This window comes from Fusarium flagelliforme (assembly GCF_020744385.1).
Source record: "Fusarium flagelliforme strain FIESC 12 MPI-CAGE-AA-0113 chromosome Unknown B0J16scaffold_10, whole genome shotgun sequence".
Taxonomy (NCBI): domain Eukaryota; kingdom Fungi; phylum Ascomycota; class Sordariomycetes; order Hypocreales; family Nectriaceae; genus Fusarium; species Fusarium flagelliforme.
In genome coordinates, this window is record NW_025763512.1 from 24,259 (window position 1) to 51,469 (window position 27,211).

At 47.3% G+C, this 27,211-nt stretch overlaps 9 protein-coding genes across 9 annotated transcripts; 5 read left to right on the forward strand and 4 right to left on the reverse strand.

The window, feature by feature from the left end:
- Positions 1-2,322: 2,322 nt before the first annotated feature.
- On the forward strand, positions 2,323-3,766 carry B0J16DRAFT_359164 (ligninase H2 precursor; the record flags this gene model as incomplete). The annotated part of the gene is made up of 5 exons (XM_046129633.1): positions 2,323-2,530; positions 2,607-3,231; positions 3,287-3,408; positions 3,452-3,595; positions 3,708-3,766. 5 exons carry the CDS (start codon positions 2,323-2,325, stop codon positions 3,764-3,766), a joined length of 1,158 nt encoding a protein of 385 aa, XP_045977254.1.
- Positions 3,767-4,723: 957 nt separating this feature from the next.
- On the forward strand, positions 4,724-5,583 carry B0J16DRAFT_376730 (uncharacterized protein; the record flags this gene model as incomplete). The annotated part of the gene is made up of 2 exons (XM_046130786.1): positions 4,724-5,210; positions 5,269-5,583. Exons 1-2 carry the CDS (start codon positions 4,965-4,967, stop codon positions 5,581-5,583), a joined length of 561 nt encoding a protein of 186 aa, XP_045977255.1. The 5' UTR covers positions 4,724-4,964.
- Positions 5,584-7,434: 1,851 nt separating this feature from the next.
- B0J16DRAFT_365646 (uncharacterized protein) lies at positions 7,435-8,660 on the reverse strand. The gene is made up of 4 exons (XM_046130036.1): positions 8,544-8,660; positions 8,199-8,483; positions 7,815-8,141; positions 7,435-7,764 (listed from the first exon to the last, which is right to left on the reverse strand). The coding sequence occupies exons 1-4, from the start codon at positions 8,625-8,627 to the stop codon at positions 7,465-7,467; spliced, it is 996 nt and encodes a 331-aa protein (XP_045977256.1). The 5' UTR covers positions 8,628-8,660; the 3' UTR covers positions 7,435-7,464.
- Positions 8,661-11,629: 2,969 nt separating this feature from the next.
- B0J16DRAFT_294897 (uncharacterized protein) lies at positions 11,630-12,720 on the reverse strand. Its single transcript, XM_046124402.1, has 2 exons — positions 12,543-12,720; positions 11,630-12,474 (listed from the first exon to the last, which is right to left on the reverse strand). Exons 1-2 carry the CDS (start codon positions 12,698-12,700, stop codon positions 11,718-11,720), a joined length of 915 nt encoding a protein of 304 aa, XP_045977257.1. The 5' UTR covers positions 12,701-12,720; the 3' UTR covers positions 11,630-11,717.
- A 407-nt stretch (positions 12,721-13,127) lies between these two features.
- Positions 13,128-14,581, forward strand: B0J16DRAFT_393395 (putative aldo-keto reductase; the record flags this gene model as incomplete). Its single annotated transcript, XM_046132054.1, has 7 exons — positions 13,128-13,191; positions 13,293-13,468; positions 13,525-13,603; positions 13,665-13,808; positions 13,865-13,978; positions 14,026-14,220; positions 14,286-14,581. Exons 1-7 carry the CDS (start codon positions 13,155-13,157, stop codon positions 14,579-14,581), a joined length of 1,041 nt encoding a protein of 346 aa, XP_045977258.1. The 5' UTR covers positions 13,128-13,154.
- Positions 14,582-17,197: 2,616 nt separating this feature from the next.
- Positions 17,198-18,722, forward strand: B0J16DRAFT_48931 (aryl-alcohol dehydrogenase AAD14). The gene has a single exon (XM_046133932.1). The coding sequence runs from the start codon at positions 17,298-17,300 to the stop codon at positions 18,438-18,440; it is 1,143 nt and encodes a 380-aa protein (XP_045977259.1). The 5' UTR covers positions 17,198-17,297; the 3' UTR covers positions 18,441-18,722.
- A 1,535-nt stretch (positions 18,723-20,257) lies between these two features.
- On the reverse strand, positions 20,258-21,729 carry B0J16DRAFT_294905 (Metallo-dependent phosphatase-like protein). The gene is made up of 2 exons (XM_046124403.1): positions 21,490-21,729; positions 20,258-21,431 (listed from the first exon to the last, which is right to left on the reverse strand). Exons 1-2 carry the CDS (start codon positions 21,656-21,658, stop codon positions 20,287-20,289), a joined length of 1,314 nt encoding a protein of 437 aa, XP_045977260.1. The 5' UTR covers positions 21,659-21,729; the 3' UTR covers positions 20,258-20,286.
- A 1,195-nt stretch (positions 21,730-22,924) lies between these two features.
- B0J16DRAFT_351697 (uncharacterized protein) lies at positions 22,925-23,976 on the reverse strand. Its single transcript, XM_046129217.1, has 2 exons — positions 23,747-23,976; positions 22,925-23,691 (listed from the first exon to the last, which is right to left on the reverse strand). The coding sequence occupies exons 1-2, from the start codon at positions 23,880-23,882 to the stop codon at positions 22,982-22,984; spliced, it is 846 nt and encodes a 281-aa protein (XP_045977261.1). The 5' UTR covers positions 23,883-23,976; the 3' UTR covers positions 22,925-22,981.
- A 437-nt stretch (positions 23,977-24,413) lies between these two features.
- B0J16DRAFT_393398 (FAD binding domain protein) lies at positions 24,414-26,150 on the forward strand (the record flags this gene model as incomplete). The annotated part of the gene is made up of 5 exons (XM_046132055.1): positions 24,414-24,533; positions 24,581-25,051; positions 25,105-25,535; positions 25,591-25,796; positions 25,876-26,150. The coding sequence occupies 5 exons, from the start codon at positions 24,414-24,416 to the stop codon at positions 26,148-26,150; spliced, it is 1,503 nt and encodes a 500-aa protein (XP_045977262.1).
- Positions 26,151-27,211: the final 1,061 nt, after the last annotated feature.

Below are 27,211 nucleotides of genomic sequence, written 5' to 3' on the forward strand. Positions count from 1 at the left end.
CGTACTAAAGGTGACCTTGGGTCCATTTACTCCGAAATGGATCATGATACGACCGGGGATAATATCCTCAGGTGCATCCTTCTGTGGCTTTTTGACGATCTCCTGTCCGTGCTCCCCACAAGATGCGGATTTATCTAGAGGTAGCACCAGACTTTGCAACAGATATTGGGCAGTGTTGCAGAGGCTTAGCAGGGAATCCTACACCTTCAACTGCACTAGCTTAATCTAACTCAAAGACCTGAAACAGTCATTTTATTGCAAACTCGCTATTACACAGAGAACGAACTTAAAAAAATTATACTTGGTCTAGATGCACATTATCTGTGACTAATTTCAACTCCAGTAAGCAAATTCGACTTAGGGTTCAAAGCCACCAGCAAGCTTATCGGCCAAATTAAATTATAATCTCTTATTTAAGGTTCGAATTAGCATTCTAAGCAAAGTTTTATTCGATTTCAATCAATATTGCAGTCGTGGCATGTCATGTAATACTGCGAAGATGGGACTCTTGATCAAGCGTCACATTTCCTATCATGGAATATCGGAATTTGTTCGTCAAGCGTTACATTTACTATTATAGAGTAGTGCATCTTATTAGTCAGCTTACTCACGCTTATCGTGTCACATCTAGCCAAGGCGCAACCTACTCTAATAAACTATCTATTTATAGGCCAAGGTAGGATGGGCCTGGATATCCTTAAGGTCTTATAGAGGAAAGTAATTTAACTAGTCTGAATCTGTAGCTAATTAACTATTCTATACCTACCGCGATAGTATAAATATCTAAGGTAAGAGATAGTAATGCCCTCAGACTAAATACCAAGGAATCTTATTAGAGTTGGGACCCATTATCCCTTGGCCTACTCTAGATCGCCCGTTCTAATAATGCGAATATGAGCTGATAATAACTAGTTAACCTCCTCTCTTTAAGTTGGACTAAAAGCGTAATGGATAATGCCGCGTAGGCTTCAGTAAATAACTCTATTGCAGATTTCTAAAGGGCTGCTAAGAGTCTTGATGCGTTTCATCCATTTGTCTATATTAATCATGCGAATAAGAGGATAAGATATGTTTACTAGCTGCGGCATGGATAACCAAAGGAGATTGACCGTGGTACATGAAGTATTAGACCCGCAAGGTGTCTTTACATCGTGGGGCTCTGGACTAGATTTTCTAAAGTACGATAATTCCCTTAAATGTAGGTAAGAAAAACACGCGGTTTATGGCCTAGATCATTAGGTTACGCAATTGGGAACTTGAAAATATGTATGTTAAACCCTACAGGTACTTAGAAAACAACAAACACAGCAAAAAATAACTATTGCAGGCGAGGCATCTGAATCTGTTATAAACCCGTAGCCTGGGAACTAGGAGGATAGGTTATTATGTTGGTTCCTCCTTGGGCGCCGGGACACCGTAGCTCAGAAAGCGCACCACCAGATGACGTAGCCCTGTGCCCCTAAAGATGCATAGTGAATGCCTGATACAGGCCACTCGTCTGGAGTGCAGATAGAAGTCGTAAAGCAGTGCCCACCATTGTGGTGAATTACGGAACTAGCCTCTCACCATAACTCTTTCTTTCCCTAGTACGTCCTGGAGGGTCACGAGCGCTCTGCTTCTCGTAGTCTTCTGGTTTGTGGTTATGTTCCTGTCATTCTGTTATTACATAACAAAAATTTGTATCTTCTGCTGTAACATGTTCACTGATTACCAGCTTTCACTCACTATAAACCCGTTCAACTTATAAAAGCCGACTCATCTGATCCCTCATTTTAAAATAAAAGGCATTTGTACCTGAGTTATATAGCTATTTGGCAGCCAATTCGGCTGTTTTTGAAGCCCGTTGCCACGTAAAAATCAGGAGGCCTCCCCAGCGGGCTGATGATCTTCTCGTCTCCATTGGGCCACTTGCACCAACTTCTCGTCACCATATGACGTGGACAAGATCTTGGCGTTTGAGCCAAATACCGAGAAAGGTCGTACTTAACGCTGTCATATGTTCAATCCAATGATCAAAGTACGGAGAAGGCATGCCGGCTTGAACTCGGGCGTACATGGGTCGTGTAGAGCCCATGGACATTTATGATGCTCCGTACATAGTGGAGAATGAGGAGGCGCTAATGCAAATTGCTCACCAGTGGCTAATACAATGAAGGCGATTCGAGTGTTGGCCCTTGCCACATGGTGGCTGCCAGACATTTAAGAACCCTCAGCTGTATCTTCCACATGGTTATATCGGCTTCTCTTGGCCTCGATCTCTAATAAGCTCTCCTTAAATGTGCCTCCTCTGGTTGGAACTCTTCCCCTTATTCTAACTTAACTATGAAGTCCAGCCTTTTCTTGACGACGTTGGCTTATTATAATGCTTACGCCTTTCCTGGGGTCGACAAGCTCTTGCACGAATTCGCTCGTCGACAAGATGCCCCTCAGTCGCGACAGATGATTGGAGATCTAGTAAAGGGAGCAACAACAGAGGTTGGAAGAAGGGTACGGGATTGTCTACTTGGCGATGAATCGTGCGAAGTCACTAGTCGAAAAGTATATCAAGTACCTCCAACCATACCAAAAGTCCAATGACGCTGATAACCCAGACTTACTCCCCCCAGGACCCCTGAATAGCATGGCCTGTCGCCGAGATACGTGTTGCGTCTGGGACTACATACAAAGCGACCTGACCGAGATTCTGATCGAGAACGACGGCACCTGCAACAGGCTGGCAAGACAAGCAGTACGATTGGGCTTCCACGACGCCGGAGCCTGGTCCCAAACCTCCCGTACAGGAGGTGCAGATGGAAGCTTGCTTCTGAGCTCGAACGAGATGTCCCAATCCATCAACAATGGAATGCAAGACATCCGAGACGTCGGCCTCGAGATTCTCGACAGGTATCAGGGCTTCGGTATTAGTGCAGGCGACCTTGTCCAATTTATGCACAACGTGGCTGTTGTTGTCTGTCCGCTTGGGCCACGCATTCTCACCTTCATAGGGAGGACAGATAACGACGAGTCACCTGCAGGACTCTTACCTACTAATAACTTGTCGGCGGATCGAATGATTGAGGTTTTTGCGAACAAGACGTTTGGAACGAGGGACCTTGTTGCTGTTGTCGGTGCGCACACTACAGCAGGGCAGTTCTTCGTCGACACTAATCGGGCCGGTGCGCCGTTGGATACCACACCAGGGGTTTGGGATATTAATTACTACCGAGAAGTCTTGACCGACTCACCTCCTAGGTTTTAGGGAACCTTACCTCTAGTGAAAGGAGTTGACTCGCTAATATCCCTTTAGTAACGTTTTTCGACTTCACGGTGATGACGGAATGGCCAGGAGTGTTGAGCTCAATACGTTCTTCCAGACCTATGCGGTATGGGGGAACTCTTCCGGTCCGCTTTTTGTATTTGTTATAACTTGTATCAAAGAATGCTTCACTCGGCCAAGTAACATGGAATGCAGATTACGTCAGGGCATATGTCCGTCTTAGCCTCCTAGGCGTGAACAACATAAACGATCTTATTGATTGTACTGCCGTCTTACCAAGTGCGGTGACTAGTTCTACGACCCGACCAAACAACTCAGATTCAGATAGCGGCAATGCAGGTTCAGGCGACGAGAATTCGACAACCGGCATTCCATACCATCTTGAACAACCAACGAGTCTGATATTCAGTCTATCAATGCTCTATATTGTAATGTTCTTATAATAGAATAGCGTACATGGTAGTCAAGACCACATACGTGTTTCCCGTTATCGACTGCAGAAGCAGATAGTGTAGAGATATACAATGTAGAATGCAATAGCGATGTTATGAACATCATCGAGTCGCTTCATGATCAAGATGGGAGACTTTGGCGTGGTACATGGAGGCAAATCCTAACAGTAGAGTCGCAGTGTAGGCATAATCTTCACAGTCTCGGGAAATAACTGCGTTAGTAATCTAGCTGTATGCTTCAAGTACCTCTGCGGAACGGAATACCCCGCACAACAACAATCGATCAACACATTTTTGCTGCTGCTCATCACATACACTCTAACTCTTTAGGCGCACTCAGTGGGACAAGTGGAATGCGAGTTTTCAAACACGTCACACATGATCAGTACTCATGAGGTGATATCGTAGGAAAGCTGTCAAACCACCCTACATACCAGAGAGAAGTGAAGGGTACTCACCTTGCAGATGTGAAATACCTACTTGTGTTAGGGGCTAAGGTCGCTTAACAACGGGTTTTGGCGGAGGATCTACGTCCCGTACCGATCCCTGCTTTTCAGATCGCAGTTTAACCTGACGTTGTTTAGTTAAATTTGCCGACCACCAATTCAACCTTTTGACGTCGTCTAGCAGAGAAGACCTAAAATAAGTTATCCATACAAATCTGTGGGATATCTTGGTTTCTTACTTCCTGTTAATACCCTTTATCCTTCCTCAGCAGTTGCGGTCATGTGCCATTGCCACCCTTGCTGTTGGATGGTCATACTACCATGTCGACTCCACTAATCCCACCCCCGCTCGTGCAACCATGAGTGGAATGCACTAGCATGAAGATCATTCAATCAACCGACAAGGTGATTGGTTGCACCAATCCTACACAACCTCCCGAATAGCCATCATGGAGCCTTGGGCCGGAGCCACCGCCCCTTCCGCGTCAATCTCGGAAGCGCTACCGGTCCAGATAGAGCTACTAAACCCTCCTGATATTTCGGGCGGCATTTTGAACCCTGCCGGAAAGGCGGCGGCGGCAGAATCGCATCAACCAGCGCATGTGGCGTACACAGCCCCCAATTCGGCTCTCGATAAGCCACTTATCAGCTAATCTGTAGCATTCAAGGCCGGAGAGACCGACATGAGCAAGCGAAAAACTCCGACGACAACATATCGCCGACCCAATCAGTCGCTGCCGTGATGCTGGCCCTCCACGGCAGATCGCTCTGGCCGACAGAGCCACGAATCTTACAGTAACTAAGGGGGCTATGATTCCGGCGCTAGGCTATCTTTTTCTCTCAACTGCCGATAGGCGAGCCAACGCTTGGCTCTTCACCTGGAGTGCCTACAATGACTACAACAGCGGCGTGCCGCAGCCGAGATATCTTCCCACCCCGACCCACCTCAACGCCCTTGACGCCATGGCCCGCAACACAGCAGTCATTGGCTTCCATCAAAGGGCTCTGCCGCGACGTCCTCATCTCACGCTTCAACACGCACAGGCCCAGCCACCCGTGAGCTAGTGAGGTAGCAGCGGCCTGTCTAACAAGTCTGCTACCGACGCCCGTCCAGCAGACGATCATTCACCATCCCTGGATAGACTTGATCCTAATCCCACGGTTTCGGGATAGCGTGCTTCTCGCTACGGACGCGGGCATGTTGGACGAGGACAAGTTTTGTGCAGGCATGTTGAGCCTGGACGACTGTCGCGGCAAGGACGCGGCTCTTGTCGTCAGGGCGGGATCGTGGGATTCTCGAGGTTCGGGCCATCTGGTCCTTTCTTTCAAAAACATGGATGGTTGGCGACGGAATGTCACGAGCTTGCTTGGCGACGAACAAATGGCGTGGTTGGAGAGGGGAGACGAGAACTCACGTTCTACCACGTAGAAGCTCGATTCCTTGCTGCATCTCTTCCGCAATTAACTTAAATCAAAGCCCTAGCTAAATACTCATTTCCACACCATCGCATGACTTGCCAGGCTCGACAGCGTGGTTACCATGTTGACTGTCGTTGATGCCTATGGCATCGCCCTCACTGGCCAGACAACTTATATCTATCATCTCCCGACCACATTTGACAGGCTCCAGACCACCATGTGCGAAGAGGTAGACTCGGACAGCAACGGAACCTTTAGAGCCGTACTTTTCAATAGCTGGAATCCAGTAAAGCATGGTTCCGATCGCCATCCAGGCTGGAAGCTCCCTCGAATAATCGTGGTTGAACTTGAGGTCGAATTATAATCCATGCCCCCATTCCAACGCCGGCCTGCTAGGCAAGATGCCCCACTGTAATCAGCCTGTATTAGTGAGAGTTTTATCCTGATCGCCGAGGCGTGGACACCACTTTGATTGGCCCAGACTCGGTGATTGGGGATTCAACCCTACTGTTACAGCTTACCCTACTGGGTTGCCTCCTTTGCTCCGGGAAGTCGAAGATAAAGTTTCATGAGAGCATTTCTGTTTCGTGGGCTGAATTGTACGGCAAGGACAAGAAGAAGCTCACATGACCTAGGGGAGTTTGGCGGTGGGCTTGGACTCTACTACCTACTCTTGCAAACGACCCAAAACACCGGACCACATCATCCACTGCCACAAGGCCATTCGTCTCCGTGCCTTATGGCCGGCCTTCAAGCCTACGCCAAAGACAGCACACGAGTACTGGCTGCGTCTGATCTCAAGCCCGAGTGACTTCCAAGACTTCCTCAACCTGACTTACTTCTACAAGGACATCTGCCCTCGAGAACTGAACAGGTCCTAGGCACACTACACTCCCTATCTCTTCCTTTATTTAAATCTTTTACTTCCCTCACATGTACTTAGCACTAGCAATATCTCCGAAACTCGGATGAGCAGGGCTTAGAACCGCTCGACTCCCAAACTTCCCTACCAAACAGGACATGCTCAAGAGATATCTGCAGACTTAGCGGCAGACGACAAAAATCCGTGACTACGAATCACACAACCGAACACAAGCTCAACTGGCGGATCTAACGGGTGCGGTATGCCTCTCCATAAATATCCCTTGACTTGATTTGCAGGATATTCTGGGCATTTGCACATAGTGCAATAGATGGTCTTCTGCATTCCGCATGCCCCTCGAGAGGCCTGGAAAGCTTTCTCCCTCTAGCGTAAAATACTCTTTCTCTCTTTCTCAAGGCCCTCTAGAGTTCGTCGATGCATCTGCTCTGCCAATGCACTTTTAATACATACCAAGTTTTTTAATTGATGTAATCATTGGAACCTGTACTTTTGAAAACCGTGGGTTGCAAGGATAAAAGCCATGGGTTGATGGGTGAGTTGTATAGATCATGCTAAGTGCCGATACAAGGAAACCGTGGTTAAGTCAACCCGGCGAGAGAGCAGCGTACCCAGAGTTCCGGAGTCTGCTACTGAAACTAGACGGTCACCGCCTCCGGACTATGAAGCCGCTGTTGGGAGGTATAGAATCGAACAAGCTGTATTCTCTCTGCGCGTCATGGTATCAGTAAGACAGCTAGATAACTGCCTGGCTAATATAGGTTGGAAGTTTGAAGGGCCTCAACGTTCATGAGAACCATAGTAAACCAATTCTCCAAAGTACAGTGAGGGAGATGTCATTCACTATTGCTATTTGCTTAACATAAAGCTTTCACGCAAGTCAGAGTCCAGCAAAATTGGAGTGATGGCTTTCTCTGGGGCAATAAGTAGAAATTGAACCAATATCCTCATCACCCGCCAAACATCCCTCTGCCCTCCACCTACAACACTCTCAAGGCCAAGGCAGTGTCGTCAAGCCTTCTTGGCATTGCTGACGGTCGGCAAGTCCTGTAAGTGCTTATACACCCTCTCTCCTTTGCCATCAATAACGTCCTGAAAATACGTCGCAAGGCTGTTCCATTCCATGTCGGGGTATAGCTCCTTTGTGGTTACGTAGCCCAGGTACCGAGCATACTCGGGAGTGTTATCCCCACGAACACCACAGGAATACCAGTATTGGTACTTCGCTAGCGTCACAAATTCGACCGAATCTGGACTTGGCCCTGCGGCCTCGATCTCGGCGATGCTGGCTTTGATGGCCTCGGCGCGGACCTGTTGTCAAGTCAGTTCTATTCAGTATATACTCGGATAGGCGCACGCACGTATCGGCGCTCAAGTTTCTCCCCACTGATCTCTTCCAACAATTCATACAGTTGATTGTGGGTAACTACTTCGTTGTAAGCAAAAACCATTCGATTCAGAGTCCGAGGATCGGCAATGATGCGAGCAACGTAACGCCCAACATCTCGAAGATCTGTCAAAGAAAATGGGATATCTCCATCCCCAGCAATGCCATCTGTGGTCTCCATGGCGACGTAGTCGATGCGACCAGAAGGGAGGCGGGGCAAGTTCACTTGATACCACCAACCGACATCTATGACTGTGTAGGGCAGAAAAATATTCTTGATGTGGTTCAGCACATCCTCTTTCTGGAAAGCTCGAGTTAGTCCTATTCCTAGTACTGGATTCCCATGAAATCAACCTACCATGTCTCTCAGCATAAGGGCACCCTTGGGAGCCGCCACCGTTGCGAAGAAGCAAGGTATGTACCGCTTAACACCTGCGGCTTTGGAAGCATCAATCAGAGAAATCTCAGCTGCCACACTGCCTCCGTAGATGGAGGAGACGACGACGTCTGTATCTTTGAGCAATTTTGCTAATTCATCTTTTGACCCCCCGAGGTCAGCAGCGACAATCGCAACCCCCCTTTGCCCCAATTCAACCACCTCCGGCTTCAGTAGGGAGGAAGGTCTAGTCAAAGCCGAAATCTCCTAGACGTAATGTTATCGCTGTTATAGAATTGCAAACTCTTCAACTATAAACATCCATACAAATTTAGGTGTTGTTGACTTGAGGAGCGCGTCTACAATGACAGCGCCAGTCTGGCCAGTCGCCCCAACGATGGCGAGTTTCATAATAGTTAGAGGGAAGCAACTTTCTGATTGTGGTTTGAGGATTGAATAAGTTGTATGTACACACGCTTTACATAGAGTGGGGGGCTCCTATTTATACCACAGAAAATGTTGGTGCCTGGCCTTCTTGGTCATTGTGAATCATCGCTGATACTAACCCCTCAAGGCATCCAGTGCGACTCTCGCCATTTTCCACAAAACCGGACAATGGTGAAGTGGCACTCTTCACTACAGATACAAAACTCCGCACCCGGACAATCCGGGCTATCCATGGGCTTACAGCTGAGCGATTGGACAGTGAAATTTAATGTTGGGTTAGAATGCGGATGGTTTGTTGGGGGCATAAATCTTGCTTAGCTTGGGAAGTGCTGCAAACAGGGATGAAATTGGACACTCCGCAGGCTGTGCCGAGTGCAGTAGTGCAGAGACTAACGTCTTGTCCATGTTTCAGCCATCTAGGTGTGCTCACTTAAGTGCTGATATGTTCATGGATCAGACGTATGACGGCCATACATGATGGGGAATTCAATGGAACATGTTTGTGAATGGTTGGCTTCGGCGTGCTTTTCCTTCTTTCTGTATTCCTTCCGCTAACCGCTTGTCTAGAAAAGCCCTGGCGCCGTCCTCAAACGAGCATGTCACTGAATAATTACTTTGGGAAACGGAGCGAAAGGGCAACCGTGACATTTCCAAGCATCTACCCCTCTAACATTAGTAATCGCACTTTTCGGAGCGCAGATCAAAGGTGGAATCCTGGGTGCGGTTGACTGAAGTCCTTGCGATCCGTGGTTTCGAGTGTTGGTAGCCCTCAAGCGTTTTGACTAGGTAACCATTGAAGGCAAGGATGGCAACAAAGAAAAAACAAGATCAATTGAAAAGTCAATGACTGTAGAGCTTGTTTCGGCCGTCAATGCTTTTATGCATGAATGGAAGCAATGGTCCTTATTGCAGGACCATGAGAGGCATGTTATGAATAAACAAGACGTCTTACAACACCATTGACCGCGTTTGTCGGGCACTATAAGCTCTAATTTTGGGATTAGTTTGGGCAGACTTCGGCATCATTCGATTTGGCTTACTTTCCAAGAACTCAGTGATACTGAGCCGTGGCCCATGTTTAGACTCTAATCTCAAGTTGACAAGGGGCAAGGGTTTGAGTATGAAGCATGGACGCTAATGCAGCCGCCTTACTGCTGCACAGCTGGATTCCCCATCGCCAAGCCCCACATCGTACTTCCAGGATCTAAAGAGCCGATCCCGAGGCAGTTTACACTTGATTCGACGTCTTGAAAATCGGTATAGCTGATCCTGCCGGTGCATCAAACTCCGCCAAATTAGACAGCGTCGGAATTGGGCATTTGCATTTATAAGCATATCACCGGGTCATCGACCTCTGAGAATGAGTCATTAAATCGAAGCCTTCCTTACCTGAGAGAACCCAATCATTCTTGACATTATCATTCATATTATCAACGTGCCCTCAGATTTGCCTTCCGGATCCGTCGTTCTCGCCACTGGCATCAATGACTACATCGGCTCACACGTCGTCGACCAGCTACTAGAGGCTGGTTTTAATGTCCGAGGAGAGGTCCGAGATATCAGAAAGGTGGGAGGCTTGCTTGACCTTTGGGAGGATAAGTTTGGGAAAGACAAGGTCGAATTGGCCGCCGTCAAAGACTTTTCAGCACCTAGAGCATTCGGTGGAGCAGTCCAAAGTCTTTGATATTGCCCCAGCCTTGAATAAAACATATGTTGATGAATAAAATGCAGGTGCCGCAGGTATTGCTCATTTCACGAGCAATGTGACTTTCAATCAGGACCCAACACGGTTATCCCGGATGTCGTTTCGAGCATTCATGAGATTCTCGAATCAGCTTCCAGAACACCAACAGTCAAGAGCCTCGTATACACATCGTCCGCTGTGGCCCTGGCTCCGCTTACACCAAGCGTTGCCCGTAGACTTGATCCCGACATATACAACGATGGGAACGTCAAGGTGTCAACTTTGGCAAGGTTCCAGATTGGTCTATTCCCGCGAGCTCGGGATCTTTCATCAAGGAAATTCTCTATGGCCAGCCTGAACGGGTCAAAAATCCGAACTATCGTAAGTTTGCTGATCTTTTCTGACGTGGTAATTGCCTTCGACGTGGTTGGGTAAATTTCCGGCTGCTTCGGCTTTTCGCATCATCGAATTGGAGGAATGGCGAGGTGCATTTGATATTAATCAGACTTACAGAATGCTTTGTGGATGTGCAAGACTCAGCTCATATGCACGTAGGTGCTCTTGTAAAGCCTACTATTAACAATGAGCGAATCATTTCATATGCTAAGCATTTCACGTGGAAGTGAGATGGAGAGTATTCTATCTCATTGACTCACTAATGAGCCGTGCCTAAAACACCAATGTTTGTTTAAGCACAAGTCTGCAATTGTAATCGCACTGAGCGTTCCTAAAGGGTGGGAGTGAATATGATGAGCAGCAGCAAAAATACGTTGATTGATTGCTGTTCGTTGTGTCTCGTGGGCAGTATTTCATTCCGCAGAGTTACTTAAAGTACACAGCTAGATTACCAATGCACTTGTTTCCGGAGGCTGTGAAAATCATGCCTACTCTGCGACAATTATCGACCAGAGCCGATCATGGATAAGTGAGTGGGGCTGAGGGCCATGCGACATGCCACAACAGAAGGTCCAATTGGCTTCCGGTTAGACAGCGCACTAATGCAACTGGGTGACAGGTGGAGCAGTCTGCGTGGGGGCTAACTATGTGGGGAGTACGGAGGATATACAGAGTACTCCGAGAATCCTTGAAACTACGGCTAGCCGAGAGGGAACACGATAACCCCAACACTGCAGGTGCTTCATGCCGAGCAAAATCTGAAGGAGCAACCCAGGACTGTCATCATCAGTCATGGAAACCATAGAGAGTCTGTCCTCTGAGTGCCTGACCCTCTAGCAATTCACCTGCTTTCAACCTGCATGTATGTTTTGGAAAGGATGTACATCGTGGTGCCTGATGGCTACAGGATGATCGGTCACTCTGTCAAGCAATTCATCCTTCAGCTTCTTCTTACGGTGGTTTGTAGCAACAAATTACATACATTTGAACAAACTCAACGCAATCTTTGTCTCGCCTCTTTTTTGACGCCAGGAGTTCGTCGCCTCCAACAATTCTGGGCAATCTTGCACCAACCGACCCCATTTCTGCAAGAACGAGACGCTCGCCTCCCACTCTCGAGGGTCCCAAGCATCACCCCAGACGATGAGAGAAGCAGCGTTACAGCTATTATCTTGCGCATCCAGGACGTCAATGCCTAACTCCTTTTGGTCGAGACGGCCAGCTTCCACTTCATGCAGGATATTATCACGCATGCGGGGGAAGGGAATTAAGTCGATCCAGGGATGGTGCCTCACTGATGTCTGCAATACTGTAGGTCGAAGCCAAACCGGGTAAGGCGGCGACCGAGGGTCTGCGCCGGGAAGGTCGGGGCGGTGCTCGTTGAATGGTGATACAAGCTCCGGACAACATAGTCCTTCGAATGCGAAGCCGACTAGGGCTGCATTGCGCGTAATAGCATTCAATACATTAAACCGTATCAAGATGTTGAGGTGCTCTAGTCGCGGGGAACCATGATTGTAGTCGTTGCATGCTCTTTCCGCGAAGCTCTGAATCTCGGAGCGTGATTCAGGGGTGGATAAAAGGAGATGACCCGCTGAAGGATGGCTTTGTGGGAAAATGTCGGCAACGCTCTTCCTCATCATCATCTGGTCGTTACTATCCGTGCCGTCGTTTGTCGTACATATGATACGATGCTTCGAGGTTGGCAAAGAGACAAGACCTGCCCGCCTCCTTTTCCCTATCAGCGCCCGCGGCGTGTCAGCTGTGCGCAACCAAAAAGGAAAGATGGGTATAGAGACAGACGAAATGCCCTTTGATGGAGACGATTCTGTCGCTTTCTTCCCTCCACAGTGCTTGTCACACCGGTCCAATCTTCGTGTAAACCTTTGGCTTCCAACTGCTGAGGCATCAGCTCAACAGTCACAACCGGAGCATTTATGCACAACGGGGTATCCATGGCCCAGAGGTCTTGTGCAGATGGATGGAAAGAATTGACTGTTTTCACAGGCGGAGACGCAACGTGATGGGGCAGGCCCTTGATTAGTTATATCAACCACCGCGTCCCCTCTAACCACAGACGGACACAGTGCCGAAAGGCTACCAAGGCTAACTGCAATTACGTAGACTAAAATGCACAGAGCTGGTACCAAACTCTCAATAAAGCTGTGGATACTCTGCTTCAACGCCAAAGACACGTCATTGTGACCGGCATCACCGGAAATATCGGCGATTAGCCCTCATTCCGTGTATTCGTGGCCACGGCGCTATGCTCGGGCGCACCTGTGGAAAAGTAGCTGGCTTCTCTATCGTCATGACTTGAGAAGGTTAAATGAGCCAGCAGGTCCTTGTATTTGGCGGCTAGGTTCCTGAACGCTTGTGAATCATTTCACGCTCACACGTATGCGCTTCACATGATATCTATCCAGTCGACGTACCGCGATTTCAAACGTAAGCATCGCAATGCCATCCATGGGCGCACCAATCTCGTTCGAAACGAAGATAGATATTTTGCGTGATATTAAAGCATCGTCAAGTTGACCCTTGTCCAGACTCCCGAATTACCAAGATGGTCCACTCACTTCCGTTTGGCGGCCAGCAAGTCCCTGTCCCAGGGTTTGGCGCTATGGGTCTGAGCTCTGCAATGGGGAGCGATCTGAGCCTCGAACAAGCGGAGCCGGTCCTTTTGAAAGCAGTCGAACTCGGCTGCACATTTTGGGATACAGCGGTAATACACTCATGAATAAAGTTGAGGGCATTATTTCTGATGGCTTCGGGTTCTAGGTTGCCTACAAGAATGGCGCAAATGAACAGCTGCTTGGAGATTTTGTTAAGAAGCATAACGTCCGCAATCAGCTTTTTAGTGAGTCTCATAGCCTTGAGCTTTTTGCGATGCGTCATGGCTCACGGCAGGTGCTACGCAGTTGCGTCCAAATGCGGATTTGATGTGTTCGGACCTCAGCGGAGAGTGACCAACTCAGCAGCTCACATCAAGGAATACATCGAGGGGACAATCAATAGGCTTGGCTTTACTCCTGACCTCTACTATCTCCACAGAATTGACCCCAGTACGTCAAACCCCCCTACGCAGACTCTTCCGGAATTCCTAACGTTGAGGTTTAAGATACTCCTCTTGAAGAGTCTATTGGCGCCCTAGATGAACTCCGCCGTGCTGGAAAGACTAAGTACATTGGTCTATCTGAGTGCTCTGCGGAGACCTTACGCAAGGCAAACTCGAGTTTGTATGCCGGTGACTAGAAAATTACAAACGCTAACATGTTCAAGTTGCCAAGATCGATGCCATCCAAGCTGAGTACTCAGCCTTTGAGACACTACACGAGACCAATGGTCTCATTGAGACGGCCAAGGAGTTGGGCGTGGCATTTGTGGCATTCAGCCCGTTGGGACACGGCTGGCTTGTTGATGACTTCCAGTTCAAGTCCCCAGATGACTTTGCGCCTGATGACTTCCGACGAACTGGTAGGTCACCACAAGTGCTTGCGACAATATTTCCATCATACGAAGACTGACTTGCGTCATCACAGTCCCTAAGTTCCAGGGCGAAAACTTCTACAAAAACAAGGCCATTGTGGATCAGATCAAGCAATTGGCGATAGCAAAGGGCTGTACGGTTGCACAGATCGCGCTGGCTTGGGTTGCCGCACAGGGACTACTTGCTATCCCGGGCACGACCAAGGCCTCCCGCCTGGAGGAGAACTGGGGGTCTCGAGATATCGTGCTAACGGAACAGGAGTTGAAGACGATGCGGAAGATTGTGGACGACGCGAAGCCGGTGGGAGATAGGTTTTCTGCCATCTTCCAGTCGATGGTGGGTCACTAGATTTAGGGCAGTCTACTCAAATCATCATACTGCAGTTACTTCTATTTCATTATCTATTCCATTAAGCGTAGATATAGGGTCTGGCCTCCGGCAACCAGTTCATTTGTGGTGCATTCCTATCGAAATGAGTCGAGAAAACGCTAGAAGTGTGAAAACGACACTGGTTTCTTTTTGCCAAAGTATCAGTAACTCGCCCTTCATGACCTGGATAGCAATTCAATAGTGCTAGGTCAGAAGCTATCTCTTTTCCTCCCACACAAACAGTCACCACCGGATCTTGAAAAAGCCTGTCCGGAGTCCTGTGGATGTGAAGATACCACGCGGGTCGGTGTCTTGTTAGATTTTCACCGGTCTCCGTTGGTTTCCTTTTCCGTAACCGGCGAACACATCTTGTTCCTTGTTTGCATGATTAATGCAAACGAATGGGTAGGAGATAATAAGCAATTCGGCGGCTTCTCGGAAATCTTCAATACAGTCATCCACCAAAGCGTATGCGGCAGTGTCCAACGCGCTAGTAGTCCAGCTCAAAAAAGGAGATTGACTAACACGGTGGTCAGATTGCATCCGCATCATTATAACGTCCCTGTGGAAGCAGAGTTGGAGATAAAGGAGATGATACTTACTCGCAAGGTGCTTTCCAATATCAAGGCGCAGGGCATTACCACTTCTTGCCTTGGACATTTCTATTATCGCGGCGGGAATGGAATATGTAATGAGCTGCGGATTGAGGCTAGTGAGGTTTGCGCCCTCTACTTTGCTCTTGAGGGTGTTCAGCAGCGGTGAGCGTGTCTAGGCTCGTACCTTGTGACTCCCAGTGGCTCATTGAAGCTTGTGCTATTCGTGGGGCTGTTTGTGCCGCTTGTGACGTTTCCTTAAGCCGAAATGCTCTTAAGAGTATCGGAAATTAGTAAATTTATAACCGGCTTGGCATAGCGCTGTGTCCTTGATATTTTCTACCCTTTCTGTGTAGAGTAGGCATACCGGTACTCTAGACATATGTTAGTATCTTCCTAGTCTTATTTTAAAAAGTTCTTCCTGGTTCCCTTAAGAAATTAACCGGTTGAAGTAATTGGAAAGGTGCGCAACCCAATGTATATACGCCACTAAGGAAGCACACTTATATTAGAGGAAGTTATAATGCAATAGTTATTACTACCGTCTTAAAGTGCATAGTACAAGTTTATATAAACATATTTAGATACTATTATTATTATGACGTTTAGTAAGAAAGATAACCTAGTTTAATTAGCAAAGGATAGCACTAAATAGCGCCAGAGCAAGATCTTATCTTACTTATAATTTTGTATAATCCAGGGCCTATCTATACTTTACTGCAGGTATATACATGCCACTGCCAAGAGTAAAGGTCCCTATACCGGCTTATCTAATTCCTTCTATATAGACCAATCCATATAGATTAAGAGCAGCAAAAACCTAACATGTAAGGGATTCGCCGCCAACACAAGCCGTAAGTAGTTTAGTCCTCTAATACTACTGTATTAGTAATAAGACCTAGAATGATATTAACTCTGTCGGCAGAGACCAAATCATCCAAAAAGCGCAAGTAGACCCCGTATTTCATTGCAAATCTGCACCAGTTATTTATAAGAACCTTTAAGATGTTAGAAAGTTCATCGGCAGATGCAGGTTGGATGCAATAGATATAAATCGTCTCTAGCTACTTCTGGTTCTAGATGGTAAAGTTGCTATCAGAGTCGTCATAGTGTAGTCTGCTAGGAATTCGAAGGTCAAAATCTCGCACCAGTATAGCTAGATAAACGCTTTTTATATTATTAGCATCCTACAGTTAAAGGCTTCTGACATTCCGTCCCATCGCGATGGAGGGGCAGATTATCTTTTTGCTGTCTGAGGCCAGCAGCATTGATCAACACAACCAAGTCACCGAGCAAGTATAAGTGCGTATACTTCATCTTGCTAACATTCGATGGAACAAGAAGCTAAGGAATATGTTGGAGAATGCATAGAACAGTGTTTTATCAACTGTCAATTTGTGACATCCAACTCGTGTTAAGAATAAAACTTTCTGCCCGAGACAGGAGATTGCTTGCATCACTATTTGCATTTGGGTCTATCCCTGTAATCGGCATAACCCTTCAGTCCAAATTTTACTCCCCCTGACCCTATGATTAATATACTGTGATTGGTAAGAAACCCCCTATTATGACCGCTTTGGAGGGTTATGCCGCCTAAAGGGATAGAGCAGGGTGTCGGACCGAATCGATACTGCCCAAAGTAAGCACGGAGAAGGAGCAAATTCCGACGACACATTTGGCAGTGATTGTTTCTACATTGTTCAGAGAGCCTGGAAATAGAGTTATGCATTAGGTGCTCATCCTGGCAATGGTGCGTAAGGAGGTTGCATTAGCGTTGTTGAACCTGGTGCGCCAATTGGTCCCGTTCTCGCTGCAGATGCTAGGGCGTCATCCAGTTGCATTTATTAGCGTCTCCAGAAAGCTTGGCGTGATAAGTCATGAGCTAGTGGCCTGTTGTCTATTGTCGAAACATATCTTCACACACTTTCGAGAATGTTCTCCTACAGTATCGTGTCGTCTGTTTGGCATAAATACGTCGCTCATGTCAATGCATACTACTCCTCCCAAGTCAACCCAAACTCTTCTGTTCCTGCTCATCTTCTCCCCTGTCTTTCCCTATTCAGAGACCACTGCAAATTGCAATAACCTGTTCCGCACCAGCCATGGCTTTTCCAACTCCACCAGAGCCCAAGACTGACTTAGGTCGCTATCGCATCCTAGCCAGCACTGCGGGTGTGAGAGTGTCACCGCTCGCATTGGGGGCCATGTCCATTGGCAAGTCATGGGCTTCTTGGATGGGTGCAATGGACGAGGAGCAGTCTTTCAAACTTTTGGACGCATACGTTGATGCTGGCGGCAACTTTATCGACACCGCCAATAACTACCAAGACGAGGATTCGGAGCTGTATCTGGGAAAATGGATGGAGGCCAGGAACAATCGGGATCTAATGTTTGTGGCGACCAAGTTTACAAACGATTTTCGTGGATGGGAGATTGGCTTGGGAAAGACTGTCAACTATGCTGGAAATCACAAGAAATCCCTCCGGTTGTCTGTTGAGGCCTCGCTCCGAAAGCTACAGACGAACTACATAGACTTGCTCTACGTACACTGGTGGGACTGGTCGACGTCGATTGAGGAACTGATGGACTCGCTACATATCCTTGTCGAACAAGGCAAAGTCCTTTACCTCGGCGTCTCCGACACCCCGGCCTGGGTCGCCTCAGCAGCCAACACGTACGCGAAAGCGCACGGCAAGACTCCCTTCTCTGTCTACCAAGGTCGTTGGAACATCATGCATCGAGATTTCGAGCGTGACATTATTCCCATGGCACGCCACTTTGGCATGGCGCTGTGCCCTTGGGATGTCCTCGGCGGTGGCCAGCTTCAGACAAGGGCGCAACGGGCGGCTCGTCAAGAGTCTGATCCAACAGGCCGTGGCAGCCAGCAAAGTGAAGAGACTCTCAGAGTGAGCGACGCGCTGGAAAAGGTGGCTGCCGAACACGGAAAAGCGAGCATCCAGCAGGTTGCACTCGCGTACGTAATGCACAAGGCGCCACTTGTATTCCCGCTCGTCGGTGGTCGAAAAGTCGAGCACCTCCACGACAACATCAAAGCACTGAGCATCAGATTGACAGATAATCAAGTTAAGTACATTGAAAGCATCAAATCATTCGATCTTGGTTTCCCGCTGGATTTCATTGGCGAAGACCCTCGGGAAACTGGGCGATCAACCCCCATGATGGAATCCTTACTTGGCGGAAAGATATCTTGGAAGAAGACGTCGACAGCTATGGGTTGTATTTGACATGGCAATATTCAGCATACAAGTGTTATGATTAGCTTCTGTATATCCTCAATCCAGTATGGTCTACAAGGTCCGACCGTTTCAACGACTGCTCGCATTACACTCGTGTTCATTCAATCCGCAATACTGACCTCCCATCCCGATTTACTTTTTCCATTTGTCTCCGGTCAAGATTCCTTGTCTTCGACAACATGTCAGGCTGGGAGAGCACTTTCATATCATCGTCAGTTACCTTCATGGCTCTGGGCAATTTTGCTGCTGCTGATCTACACTCTCAATGGGTCCATTTCGACAACAGCGGCGTATCGTTAGCCGCGTATTTATAAGTACCAGCGACGAACGTAATGCACAATGTGTCATGACCAGCGATCACGACAGGTCACCCACATGGTGGTGTGAAAGAGCAGACATCCGGTCTCTGCGTGACTGATCGCGGCACGCACCGGATTCATCACCCTTGCCTTTCATGCTGCTTACTAGGGGGAAAGCGGCAGCCTCCCGAGATATCTCAGTGACCCTTGCCAACGGGCCGAGGATGTTAGGAATGTAGTTATCTATCTTTTCATGTTGGATATTGTGGACCCCGAACGCATAGGTGTTCTACGTATTTGTGCTTCAGGAGGTTATGTACCTTTCGCAGCACAGACCTACAAACGCATGGAAGCGGCAGCGACGACAGTTACTGGGATCTATCTAGGGACGCTACATCCCGAAGGGTTTGGAAGCTACGACGGAGATATGCTTCCGAATTTGTAGAGCCAGCTTGAAGAAGCAAGCAGACAACGCACACAAGAGGCTTTAGGCGCCAAGCCTAACTTAACTCGAATTTTCCCTCAGACTTCCACCGACGTATCACCAGACGTGCCAGTGTTCTACCAAGTGTGGTAAGGTTACTACCAAACATCTCGTGGCCACGTCGAGACAGCACCGAACTGGCATCTCTGACGTAGCCTAGACATGATTGCCACATATCGGTCTTACACATACACGAATCTCACTTCGCCACGACTTTTGTTGATTGTTGTCGGTAGTGATGCGAACACTCTATATCTTAGCCAAGAAGCCATCGAAAGAGCGAACCAGCCCAAACTGTTCCGAATTCTCGGTCTGACACACATCGACTTGTACTACAGCACCAATCAAAGTATCCCAAAACTAGTGGAATTTTTCACGACCTATTTGCGATCGCCTGCCACTTGGACTTGGAGAGCGGATGATGTTTCTACCTTCAGCTTGGAGGATTGTAACAGAAGTGATGATCTATTAGAAAAACTAAAATCTGATACCGCTTTTTAGAAATTCTCCCCGTCTAATTTTTTTCATCTTGAAATCATTGTATGAATTGATTACTCATACAAACCCGAACGTTCACGGATGATGCGCTGGGCTTGTATTGGTTTTGACCTCATGAACGCGTAGCTTGATCGTCGCTTGCAACCCTTGCGAATCTTGGAGGTATCATCGGCAGACGAAGCCAAGGTTCATCTCACTAAATGACATGGTTGAGCCCCTGGGTAGTATGTCTCATCATTCACGATACAAGGTCACTCTGGCAATACGATATGTACTTAATTAAACACCATGTCAATGGAATTTGTTATGAGCGCCCTTCGTATTATACATATATTCGCAATATCTCACCCTTGGTTGCCGCGACATAGCACCTACGACTAGCTTCGGCTCACCACTGCAGCTAGTACGACTCTAAATGCAGAACTTATAGAACTACTCGACTCTTTTATCTGCCTGCCGCGAAGAACAATGTTACGTCATGCTACGTCTTCAATGTCGCAAGGTCCAACTTCTTGCGCTAATGCACGCTATTGAGTCTACTTAATGCATGTAACTATAGCATAGACCAAACTATCACCGCTACCGCCACTGCAAACGGAGACCTGAAAATTCTTCTCTTGCCCTTGTATATGAAAGACTGAGACTCTGAATCCGACCCGCTGGCGTTATTGAGATATGTCTTCTGGTTCGGAGTTGCCTCATAGAAGTCCTCATTATAGGTCGAGTTCAGAGTTACTCTGCCGACAACACCTCCTGTTTCCAGACGGATGTGTGTGTCGACCTCATGGTACTTAAGCCTTTCCTGCGTGACTATAATCTGACGACCACCTCGGATCCAATTACCATAGCCACCATATCCCGTGTGCTGACCATAACATAATTTGATGCCATTCCCAGTAACTTGCATATCGCCGACCTTGGAGTCCCACTTGTAGCACCAAGAATTGGCATGATCGTGTCCAGAGAAAAGTCCAATGACGCCCGATTTGGATAACAAAGCACGCATTGATGGTAAGTCTTGGTCACCATAGTTGCAGTTGCCGCTATCATCATCCTCTGCGCACCATCCTTGTCCTTGCTGTATGACCTTTTCGTCGTTGATACCAGGTTGGTGGTTCTTGTCAATGCCCGTATCTTGCTGGAGGATAAGGGACGCATAGAGGGGAATGTGAACAAATACGAGGGATGGAATCTCCTTGCTGTATTGTTCGACGAAATCAGCATTAGTTCTGTTGAACCATACAGTCACGCTTGTGTCTACCCAGTTAGGCTGAGCTCGGCTTTGGTAGTAGAAGCCGCCACGGCTATCGAAGAACCATAAAATAAGCTCTGGCGTGCAATTACGATTGCAATCGGATGCGTAGACTGGAAGGTAATAATTCGTCGTCCCGGCATCTGGTGCTGAGACCATAGCATTTGTTCGAGCTCCTGTCCAGCTTTGTTCGCGCTCCAAAATTTCCTTGCCGTCTATGTTGCGATTATGATCGTGGTTTCCGTATGTGGACGCCCATGTTAGATTTCGGTCTACCATGGGAGCGACGATCTGATTTACGTAGTGTGTGCTGTTTTCACGATATGTAGATTCACCGCTGATGAGATCTCGATTGAGGACAACTAGGTCAGGCAGTTCCGCGTCTAGAACGTCAGCCATGACCCGTGCTGATCGAGTGTCCTTCTCTGGACCTACGCTTGACGGATCTGCTGGCGGCTTAGTACTATGGTAATCATTCTTCAGTTTAGGTTTTCGAAGACGAACCTTCTGCAAAATGAAGATCTGAGAAGACGCATATCTTAAAATTGCCGTCTGCATTAAATCGTAGGGGATCAAGCTCGCCGTTGTTGATGTTGTTGACCACTGAGTAAGGGGTCGTGACTTGAATGGTTCGCCCTGCGAGCAAGGCGACGAGGGTGACTGTCCGCAACATGTCTAACGGATCCTATTTACGATGTCTTGGATAAGATTGAATGCATCAACAGATTTTATAGGCTGCGCTGGTTGGTATATACACAAGGCTTGCCGTGGCTGTCATGCAACAAGCTAGGCAATTCAAAGTTATAAGAGATAATACGTCATGGTTGTCGGTATGGTGGCAACATATGTTAACAAGTATAGCATCAGTTGACGATCACACGTTGAGATGTCACTAAGAAATGAGGAGGGAGTCAGTGGCGTGATCGAACTGATTCTAACGTTTGCGAGATTAATAACGCGGTAGATAACAGCAGATTCGTTCCACCTCGTTTCTCGTGAGCTTAAAAAAACAACACTGTGATCGATAATCCCCTGGCCACTTGGCAAAGTGGGCGAACCTTAATTGGAGGAGCTTACGCAGTCAATGGCTACCCTGGTTAATCAAGAACACTGCTAGCTAATATCGGATTTCAAAGACTTGGCAGTGTTCAGTCAAAACCGTGTTGCGGCGATAGCGGACTTAACACGTCAGCTAGCTATTCCTCTTTATTCTCTTCTCTTAGCTGGTCTCGCGTCGTTTCTCCCAATCAGGCTACGAATATCAAAGTGGTTTATTCAAGGAAATGTATCTGGGTGCAACCTTCCCAGGCCATTTTGGTATCATACCAGCTGGTTATATGAAGACTTGGCCCGTATACCCAAGCCTGGAGGATTTCATCAAGAATCACAATTTCCGCGGCAAAATCTTGGTTAAGCACACCTGCACTGTATAATACGTGACCGCTGCCGAGGGATTGCTGTATAGTAGCGTCAAAATTGTGAATTTGGTGTGTTCTCGCCCCAACGAACCGTAGCCAACTCGGTAGCTTACGTCAAGGAATATATCAAAAAAGACAATTAAGAGGTTTTGTTTCATTACTGACCTCTACTACCTCCATATAATTGACTCCGGTGCGTGGAGGTACTGTGTCTATGCTTGTTCTCAGCACAGTTCCCAAGTTCCAGGACCACAACTTTTAGAGCATTAAGGCAATTATAAATAAGATTAAGTAGCTAGCTACGTAAATGATTTGCGCGGTTGCGCAGATTGCACTGGCTTGGGTAGCCGCGCAGGGGCTCATCAGTATCCTTGGCAAGACCAAAGTCACGTTTGGGAGAGAATCAGGTATCTCGGACTGTTGTATTAACAGAAGAAGAGGAGAAGCGATGCGAAGTATTATGTACGATACTAAGCCGATTGGGGAGGGATTCGCTTCCAATATGCAGCATTTGGTGGGTAACTAAATTGGTTTCATCTGGCTGAACTCTACATGATTACATTCCAGAACCTGTCGTATCAATCTGGTAATTTGAACATAGGGCGTTCGCCTCTTTGAGCGCGCCACATATTCGTAGACCGGAATATATCGTAACAGCCAGCAATTACCCAGCCCCAGGTCCGAGCAAACTCCGCTGTCACTTCCCACCCACTAGGGTCCCAAGGTTCGCGCCAGACAATCACCCCAGTACCTTGATCGTGGCCGCGCCCTGTAAATGCACAGCATAGACCCGCCTCATCATACGAGTCCACGTCACGTCGAATAATGTTATCTCGTAGTTGGGCTACCGGGAGTAAGTCAATCCAGGGATGGTGCTCCCTCTGGTACTGAAGACTGGTCGGCCGAAGACTATGGGGCAAAGTTTCTGCATTGGCGCTTACCCCGACAGGCCACGGTCCAGCAACTACAAACAATGAGCAAGCATCGTCATGCATTAGATCATCAGAAAGCCCAAGAATATCGGCATTCAACATCAATGCCCGAGAAAAGTTGAACTGTGATAGGCTGGATAACATGTTGGCCCTGACTAATCCAGCGCTTCTGTCTTGGCTCACAATAGCTTCAAACACTTGAATGATGGTTCTGTTGTTCCATGAATGTGGCTGGAGCATGTTCATTCTGTCCACAAGCATCTTCAGATCTAACTTGCGATTCAGGACAGCGCTGATCAGAGCCGGAATAGATGTGGCATTGGGGTGGACCAGCTGCTTCTTCCGTTGACGATCTCCTGGAAAGTGACTATTAACAAGACTGAAAACGTCAGGACGTGATGACGAACATACTGCGGGATCGCTGATTGATGCGATTTTGAATTCTTTTCCGTTTGGCCGAATCGCCTACACCGGACCAGTCATCCGGATCGCGGTTAATTGCAGATCGTAGAGCGAGCTGGTATTCAAAGTTCGTTTCTGTAGCCATAATTCCCTGGAAAAGTGAAGGGATATGAGGCAGAGGCAGCTGGAAGGTAAATGTGCGGTTGTATGTCGGTAGATGACATGTGCGTCAACCTGGGGCGGGGCTGATAGAGTTAAAAGGACCGACGGTGGTAGGAGCCCTTTGCCCGAATAAGTAAAGCTCTGTGGAGACTCATGCAACTGTCATAAACTTACATTAGCGTCGCGACGCCAAGTTCCACATCGACAAGGTTTGGGACAAGGTCTTTTCTTGAAGGACCTCAGGCATATACGGTGAAGACCGTAGATACCAAGCGTGGAATCGTAATGGGGGTCAGCATTTGCCATGATGATGACGCAAGCAATATTTCTTACGCTCAGTTATGCTGTCATCAACCAAGGAGTCTTGGCGGATCAGCTTGCACGCGCGTCAAAATCGACAGTTGACAGGAAGAGACAATGAAAATGATATAAAACAAGCTGACAAGAATCTTTAAAAGTCACCAAGAAAATATATTACAAAGCTCTCAAAGCTTTTATTTCGACCAGAAACAGCATGAAGTTCACGCAGGTTTACCTAATCGGCCAATTATTCGCGTCAGCGAAGGCTCTCATCTCACCATCCAATGATAGCAACTTGCCCACCCAGCATGGTAGAGCAAGTTGTGAGCAGGCTGTTAGTAACGGGCCATAGCAATCCCAAAACCCAGCTAATTAGACGAGTGCACTGCTCTAGCTTCCGAGTTTTCGGGGCGACTTCATTACAAGGACAGCGACTCCAGCTTTACAATCTGGGACCAGAAGCAATTAGAGACCACCTATGTTTGCCGTGTTCAACCTGAGTCTGCCAGCGAGGTCTCCAGAATCTTGCAGGTTCTTGTAGGGAGTTGGTGCAGATTCGCTGTCAAATGTGGAGGCCATTCTCGATTCCCAGACGATTCGGTCTCTCTCGGTGGAGTCACAATCGACCTTGGCCTGATAAATGATACAGTTGTTTCAGACGACCGAAAGACCGCTCGAGTCGGCGGCGGATCACTTAGTCGCCAAATCTTTGCCAATCTGGAACCTTATGGTTTGGCGTATGTTGGCGGAAGAGTTGGACAAGTTGGCATCGGGGGTTTTACCCTCGGCGGTGGCAGTTCTGTCCTCGCTGCAAAATACGGATGGGCGCTCGACAATGTCTTGGAGTACGAGGTGAGATTAGCATCTGTTGCAACGGCTCATCATAGCACTGCTCACACAACCAGGTTGTCCTACCGAATGCCACAATTGTGACAGCATCTGAAAATACTCACGCAGACCTTTACTACGCGCTTCGAGGAGGCGGTAATAACTTCGGCATTGTAACCTCTTTCAATATCAGCGTATTTCCTCAAGGTCCTCTATACACAGGATCGCGTACCTTTGGCGACAACCAGACAGGTTTGGTGCTAAAAGAGGCCGAGAAGATATTTACAACTCAGGATTACGAAGACACTGCTGTTGGATTAGAATACCGATACGGCTATACTCAGCAAAATGGTTGGAGTATCTCAACCACTCAACGCTACGCAAAGCCTGTCCTATACCCTCATGTGTTTGACACTTTGAACAGCATCCCTGCATTGGGAAGTCTCACTGGAGGTATTAACAGTCTAGCAAATAGCACGAGTGCAGAGGCACCGCTAGGAGTAACGAGGTATGAGAGTTGAATATCGTGTTTCTTAATATTACTGACATTTTAACAATTATAGGAACGTCTTTGCCACTCTGACGCATTATCCGTCTGTGGAACTCGGGAATAAGGGCCTTGGCATTTTGAAAGAGCTTGTTCAAGGTAGAAATTTAACCAGGCTGAACCCACAGTTGATCACTTACTCTATACCTGCTGCGGTAATGAGGCTATCCAAGGTAAGGGGTGGTAATGCTCTTGGGCTTAATGCTGAGGGTCATCTTATTAGTAAGTCATCTCTCCGAAATGATATTCTACTCCTAGTAATTTGATAAAAATTTCGAGAATTAGGCTAATAACAAATTAGTAAACCTATTCTCTCTAAGCTGGACCGATAGTTCAATGGATGATGCCGCTTACAGCCTGGCAGAGGAGTTTATTGCAAATTTCCAGAAGGTTGCTAAAAGTCTCAACGTATTCCATCCGTTTATATACATAAACTATGCGAATAAAGGACAAGACGTCTTCGCGAGTTATGGAAAGGATAATCACAAGAGGTTGACGGAGGTTCAGAAGGCATTAGATCCCCGGGGCGTTTTCACGTCTTCTGGGCTCTGGGCCGGCTTTTTCAAGGTGCGATGATCTGTGTGGTCGGACAATAATTTACATGCTGTCGTTCGTATGATTCAACAGAAAGCTTAATTCGCAGTCTAGTAGTCAGTAACAAAATCAATTGTAGTAGACTTGGATTATTTGTCCCGTATTACAGGGGATAGATTTGATTTTTGTTAGCCAATCAAAAACCTGTCAGAATCTTAAATAAGGTATGGGACACGATAACCGCGTAAAGGTGCAACAAGGTTTCACTTACACGTCTTTGATAGCTGCCCTAGAGCCTAATAATTATTATCGACGTTGGCTAATAGTTAGCGATTCAATTTGTATAGGAAATATAGTGGCGCTAGTAAAGTAAGGGTCAGGCGACGATTAAATTCAATATTAGCTAATAATTAGCATTTGACGCCCTATGATAATCCCAGAAAGTTTCAAGTGTGTAAAATATCAAAGAAATAAATATACATCGATTGATATAGACATCAGGCTCTAAACTTTCATAAAATTAGCAGTGACACAATCTATTTACTATATGATTCTGTTCATTAACGGCTATTAGGCAACAAGATTTATAATTATAGGTTAGCCTCATGTAGCTAATAAATGTTACGATACCCACGGCTACGTCACATATACCTCGTAACTTCCCCCTCATCATGTAGAGACTCATGCCCACCCTAGAGTATACACCGTGAGCCACTCAAATCTATCACAGAGACTCACGATAAGCCGACTAACAAGCGTGACTTCAGCCACATGTATACACACATTTCTTTAGCACTAGATAGAAAATCGCTCGCCAGCTATCCATATGACTTCTTTACCTCAATAAGCTTCACCGGCACTATTGACTATTAAGAGACGTGACACATCTTCGCACCACTGCTCAGATGTTACGACCCCCGCGGCTACGTCACGTGTACCCCACAATTTCACTTCCACTTTCACCAATCACGGCACGGTTCATGCAAGGACGACCGATACAAGGACGCCGTCGTCCCTGGAACGCCGCGTCCCAGGACGACATCGTCCCTACATACCGTCGTCCCTCACCCTATGCAATCTAGTATATAGACTACATTCATTAG